At 44.1% G+C, this 6,000-nt stretch overlaps 1 protein-coding gene across 1 annotated transcript in view; it reads left to right on the forward strand.

Annotated features, from left to right (window-relative positions):
* The window catches only part of Tgfbr3 (transforming growth factor beta receptor 3), a 178,863-nt gene that overhangs the window by 141,382 nt on the left and 31,481 nt on the right, over nt 1-6,000 (forward strand). Inside the window, exons 8-10 of the mRNA XM_028782394.1 lie at nt 1,179-1,368; nt 3,041-3,369; nt 3,829-3,981. Of these exons, the coding sequence (XP_028638227.1) occupies nt 1,179-1,368; nt 3,041-3,369; nt 3,829-3,981 (672 nt within the window). The remainder of the gene's footprint in view (nt 1-1,178; nt 1,369-3,040; nt 3,370-3,828; nt 3,982-6,000) is intronic.

A 6,000-nucleotide genomic window follows, 5' to 3' on the forward strand; every position in this document is an offset into this window, starting at 1 on the left:
ATCAGTGCACATGGAAATTAAAGGGGCACTGATGCGGCGTGACAGTGGTATAATCTGTGCTCTGGACGAGCCCCAGCCCTGTTGAAGCAATTGTGGGCATTGTGCCTTCCCATTGGGTGCCTCTCAGTGACCAGCCTCCTCACTCACTCACAGGATCCCTGCCACAGGAGTCAGCAGGGGACATAGACATTTACTGTCTGTATCTAGGCTAGTCAGAGGCCATTCACATACATCCTTGAAAGAATCCTATCGTTTTAGTGTTATGGCAGATTATTAATAAACACTAACCTTTATATGGCTTTAAGAATTTCCATATTGTTATAGAGGGGCCACATCAATTATTACATCCTTTCAGTTTTAATATGTGTGTTGCCTATATAAGCATTTAAGGGCTTCCTTCTTTATTACTAAATAAAATGCTAATATTTGGGCAATATCTTAATTAGTTCTCCAGGGCATAAAAATATAGTATGTTAACAAAATTGGCAAGTGAATATAGTTTCAGAACAGCTAAACCAATCATAAATTACATATGAAATGTAAAGATTTGAGTTTTACTGTGTGGAAGCTAATAGTTTATACAGCACTGGGAGAGGCACAAGATCATGCCATCTTTCCTGTAGATCTAGGCCACAAGATGCAAAACCACAGGCATGTTTGTAAACACAGTGTGCATACCTGTGTACTTTATGGACAATTTTAAATAAAAGAGGAAGGGAACATCTGAAATGTGTACTTATCGTACTAGTAACCGATATGAGGTAAGTACTCAGTGTGAATAGATGTCTCTTTGTGTGCATTGTTTTATCTTAGTGTCTTATCCAAGGAAGACAAAGGTTACAGGGTAAATCCTTTTCATTCAGTCTAGAATCTGGTTTCAGATAATTCCTCATTCAGAGTACCTTTTTAGAATACCCTTTATTCTTTGACTTTATACTTTGATACATGTATACAATGTATCTTGGTGATGACCACCCCCAACTCCCCCTTCCTTCTTTCCCCATAGACACCCAGTAAAACACCCTTCCCCACCTTCCAGTCCCCCCTTTCATTTTTGTAACTCCCTGAGTCCCATTTGGCATCTGCTTGGATCCCGCCTGAGTGTGGCTTGATCTTGCGCAGGTCTTGGACTGCCGCTTTTAATTGTAGACTCATGGGTGAAATGTTGCTGTCTTTAGGCTCCTAACAGTATTGGCTTTGGAAAAGAGAGTGAACGATCCATGACAGTGACCAAATTGGTAAGAGATGACATCCCTTCCACCCAAGAGAGTCTGATGAAGTGGGCATTGGACAATGGCTACAGTCCTGTGACGTCATACACAATGGCTCCCGTGGCTAATAGATTTCATCTTCGACTTGAGAACAACGGTAAGTGTCGTTGTTTCCCACCTGTTGGCTTCTGTCTCTCAGAGGAAGCTGCTCAGTGAGGGACTCTCATTTCCATGTGTATGTTGCTGTCTTCCTGTTATCCATCTTAATAATCTTTTTCACCATAAAACTTAAACTACTGTAGTATCGGAGGCGACTATAACTCACGTTTTCAGGGATGGAGAGTTGCTTGCATGTCAGACATTTTTGCTCTTGGTATCCATTGCGATCACATGAGAACTGTAAGTGAACACTCACAGCTGACAACAGCACGGCAGTTCATAGGGAAGAAGCCTGTGGCAAGAGGCTGAAGTTTATAGGAAGATAACCACGGGGACTTAGGCTGAGTAGGTCTTATTCATGGTGTGTGGAGGCAGAATTGCCACTCCAGTTTAAACAGCTAGCAGAAGCAGAGCCTGCAAGCCCTTGGGGGTTCCTAGAGTCTTAAAGTGGGTATGATTTGAACCCCAAGTTTTGTGAGACCTTGACATGTTCCTCCCCCCATGGCACATGATACACTGAAAGTTCCAGCTGTAGGTTCCCACTCCCGACGTAGCATTTCTGTACTATTGGGGAGATATTGCTTAATCCCCAAGCCTGAGCCTCAGATTCCCTGTCAATAAATCAAGGAAACAAAAATAACGTCTATCCTGCTGGAGTTCTATGATGTTTTTAAATCAATGTACATGTTAAAAGCAGTCCAAAACTGTGGCTTCATATAGAGCCAGATAGCCATAGCATCCTTTTCAAAGGGATCTTGTAGAAGGAGAGGCCATGGCTCTGAATCAACTCTAGCTTGCACTGAGGTGGGTGTGATCTTAAGCATAGATGGGCTGGGCTCAGATCATAGTGGAGGCAGAAAATACTGGGAGAACAACTAGTTCTGTAAGTTACTGAAACTATGACAGCAGTGCACATCACTTTCATGGGATTCTGTCGTCTTTGATGTGACAAGTGTGTCTAAAGAGGTCTTCTCTCCAGAGACAAGGTTCACAGAGGCCAGGGTACCTGCACATCTCTTAGACTTTTATCAGTCAAAAGGAAGACGACAAAATAAAGGGGCAGCATCAGCGTAGTAGTGGAAGCACACAGTATGCTAAAGAACCTGGGCTTGATCCTTGGTACTGTAAAATAAAATATAAAAATAGCAATATTGTTTCAAGAAATCTTCTGAAAAAATGATTTTAAAACTCTAGATTTCAAAGAAAGTATTTTAAGGGCCTTTGACTAGGATGTTGTTGCCCCTAGTCACACAGATACATGGTTTGTAGGGACGAAGAATGAATAGTTTGTAGCAGTCTCAATGGTGATGGAGGTTGTGATCACACTAGAAGCTTGAAACATTGATGACTAGAGTTTGTATTTTTTTTCAAAGCCCCCAAAGTGATTTTAATGTGTACCCAAAGTTGAGGATCACTGATATACTCCAAACTCTTCATTTTAAAACTGGGAAACTGAGTCACAGAGAAGTAAGTCACTTGTCTAAAGCCATTTATCTAGTTAGAACAGCAGGATCAGAGTTCAGGTTTCCACATTTCTTAGTTAATTCTATGCATTGCTCATTTACTGTAACTTTGTTTCCGCCCATTCTGTCCTAACTCCTGTTCTGTCTCTAACAATGACCATGGACTGGCATCAGTCACTCACGATGGCTTGCCTTCTCTTTCCACAGAGGAGATGAGAGATGAGGAAGTCCATACCATTCCTCCTGAGCTTCAGATCCTGCTGGGCCCTGCTCACCTGCCTGCCCTGGACAGCCCACCCCTCCGAGGGGAAAGCCCAAATGGAGGTCTCCCCTTTCCATTCCCGGATATTCCCAGGAGAGGCTGGAAGGAGGGAGAAGATAGGATTCCCCGGCCAAAGGAGCCCATCATTCCCAGTGTTCAACTGCTTCCGAAGCACAGAGAGCCAGAAGAAGTGCAAGGAGGCGTGGACATCGCCCTGTCAGTCAAATGTGATGGTGAAAAGATGGTCGTAGCTGTAGACAAAGATTCTCTCCAGGTAAGTGTAGTCTCTTAAAGGAGAGATGTGAAGCTTTCCCCAGATAGCTTCAACTCTGCATTTATTATTTTCCTGTAGTTATTTCACTTTTGAACTCTGCACTTGGTGATGTTTTCCCAGTTGGATAGGCCACTTTCCCTTGGCAAAGACCTTCATTTACTTCCTGTTTTTCTCAGAAGAGGAGGGGAGTTCAGATCCTTGTATGTCAATATTTTGACTACAGAGTTTTCAGTTCCAATAAACACAATTATTGGGCTGTTGACAGGTGCAAGGTGAGGAAAAGGCGAGAGGGAGAGGGGCGAGATGAAAAGGGGAGGGGCACAATGAAAACGCGTGAGGGAGAGGGGCGCAATGCCCGCCTGCCTGAGACCTCACCCTTCCAAGACAGGCACTGCTTGTTACTGTGGTCAGTGAACAGCTGTTAAGCCCTCTGGTCACCTTTGGTGCTTTCCGTTTCAGACCAATGGCTACTCGGGGGTGGAGCTCACCCTGTTGGATCCTTCCTGCAAAGCCAAGATGAACGGCACACACTTTGTTCTGGAGTCTCCCCTGAATGGCTGTGGTACTCGACCTCGGAGGTCAGCCCTGGATGGTGTGGTTTACTATAACTCTGTGAGTATTCTCTGGAACAAAGCTTTACCTTTGTCATGACATCGCTGGATATTATTCAGGGTTAGTCTCTGAAAATGAGGGGATGGCGATAAAACCAGATGTCGGTTCTCAACAAAAGGAGATGGACTGTAACCCTCAATGCTTGTCTTGTTTTGATTTATCAATGTATGTTGGGATTTGAAGGTCCTGTTTTCTCAGCTGGATTATCGGTAATCTCACACACTTCCTTCTTCCATCTAATGATAGTTCAACAGCAGGGTGATCGCCTGTGGCGTCCTGCTGTGGTCGCTCTGGAGGGTCCTTATGGGCCTAACACCCCAAAGCCCTAGGATACACATGAGCGTCCCCCAATGGTTACATAGTCTCTTGCTTGTCCAAGAGTGAGAAGAGAGTCCTTCCCTCATGAGCCTAAAATCAGAAAGGACTCTTGATGAAATTATCCAGTTTCTCTACCTCTACTAAAGACCCCAAATTTAAGAAAATCTGTTTTTGAAGTTAACTAGAAGAAGGTTCAAATTTCTCCCTAAAATAATTCATTGTAGTCACCAATCCTTTTCTGGAAATCATTTCTGCCTGTTTATCTGAATCTTATCAGATGAGGCCTATCCTCTCCAGGGAGGGAGACTGAAGTACAGGCGTTTCAAAGAACCACAGGCGTTTCAAAGAACCAGTTTTGCAGATCGATTTTAAAATACTACTCAGCACACCACCCACAGTCACCACGTGAGCCTTGGGCAGTGTATGTTTCTGTGAGCTCTCGGTTCTATTCTGCCACTGACATGGGCCAGGTCTCTAAGCTGCTGGTTCATATGACCGCCCATCACCACACTTGACCCAGCCCAGCCAGGCAGCTGGAGAGGCCTCTGGCCAGTATGTCCCATGGCTCTCCTGTAAGCTGGATGTATTGTTCCTCAGAGACCCTTAGACAGTTGGCATGAGAAAGAGGCTCACCATGATTTCATTCAGTCTCCTTATTTCAAAGGCAAAGAAACTGAGCCCTGGAAAGTTCTGAGGCTTGGTCAAAATTGAGGGTCTGGTTCTACAGGAGAGCCAGGACTAACTCTTCCCAATTTCACACCCGCTGACTTTTCCTCAACACCAGACTGGCTTGTGTTACTTGACTCATCTGTTAACTTTGACATTCTATTCATTACGACACTAATTGTCTTGTAATTATCCAGTTTCTCGAACTATACAAGTGCCCTGCATCCGTGAGGCGCTTGATGTGGATGTTTTAAACTGATTCTGAATTAGCACTGGCAGGAAGGTGATCTGTTGAGTTAGCTCTTCAGTTGCCTCAAGAGAGAAGGGATATCTGCTCTGAAAAGGCACTTCTTTCTTGTTTGCTTTTCTTGACTGTTAAGAACAAGGCACGCAGTCCCCCACCCTGTGCGTGCCTCAGTGCCTTCGTAGTTACTGTCCAGCCACACCCCCCATTCTGCTCCCTCTAGTGAATGCTTCACTGTCTGCTCCAGTTGTGACAGTTTGTAGGAATCTTCAGGCTCCCTATGTATTTCTGTTTTCCGTTATGTTTATAACTCAAGCATATGAAATGGAGATAAATTAGGCTTTGATTTGCAGAGTTGTTGTCTTCCAGTCACCCTTTCCGTCCTATTTATAACTAACCCCGTACAGTAATTTCAGCAATGTGAAGGTAGATTGATGTGAAGAGAACACCTTTTTCTGCACCCATCCACAAGAAAAGATACTGGAAAGGATTAAGCAAAAGCAGGGTATAAGATCAAAGATGAGAAGACAGCTCTGTGGAAACATTAGGCCCTTCTAACATAAACCAAACTTTCTACAAGTTTTACAATTTAAGGACCTTTTAAAAGGGCTTAAAAGGTCTGAAGAGAGCCATGAGATAACTCACTGGGTGAAAGCAGTTATCCCCAAGCCTGAAGACCTAAGTTTGATCCCCACGATCCACATAGCGAGAGGAGAGAACTGGCTCCCACAAATAGTTCTCTGATCTCTCTCTCTCTCTCTCTCTCTCTCTCTCTCTCTCTCTCTCTCTCT

Source organism: Grammomys surdaster, unplaced genomic scaffold (assembly GCF_004785775.1).
Source record: "Grammomys surdaster isolate TR1022 unplaced genomic scaffold, NIH_TR_1.0 751, whole genome shotgun sequence".
In the NCBI taxonomy this organism is placed as follows: domain Eukaryota; kingdom Metazoa; phylum Chordata; class Mammalia; order Rodentia; family Muridae; genus Grammomys; species Grammomys surdaster.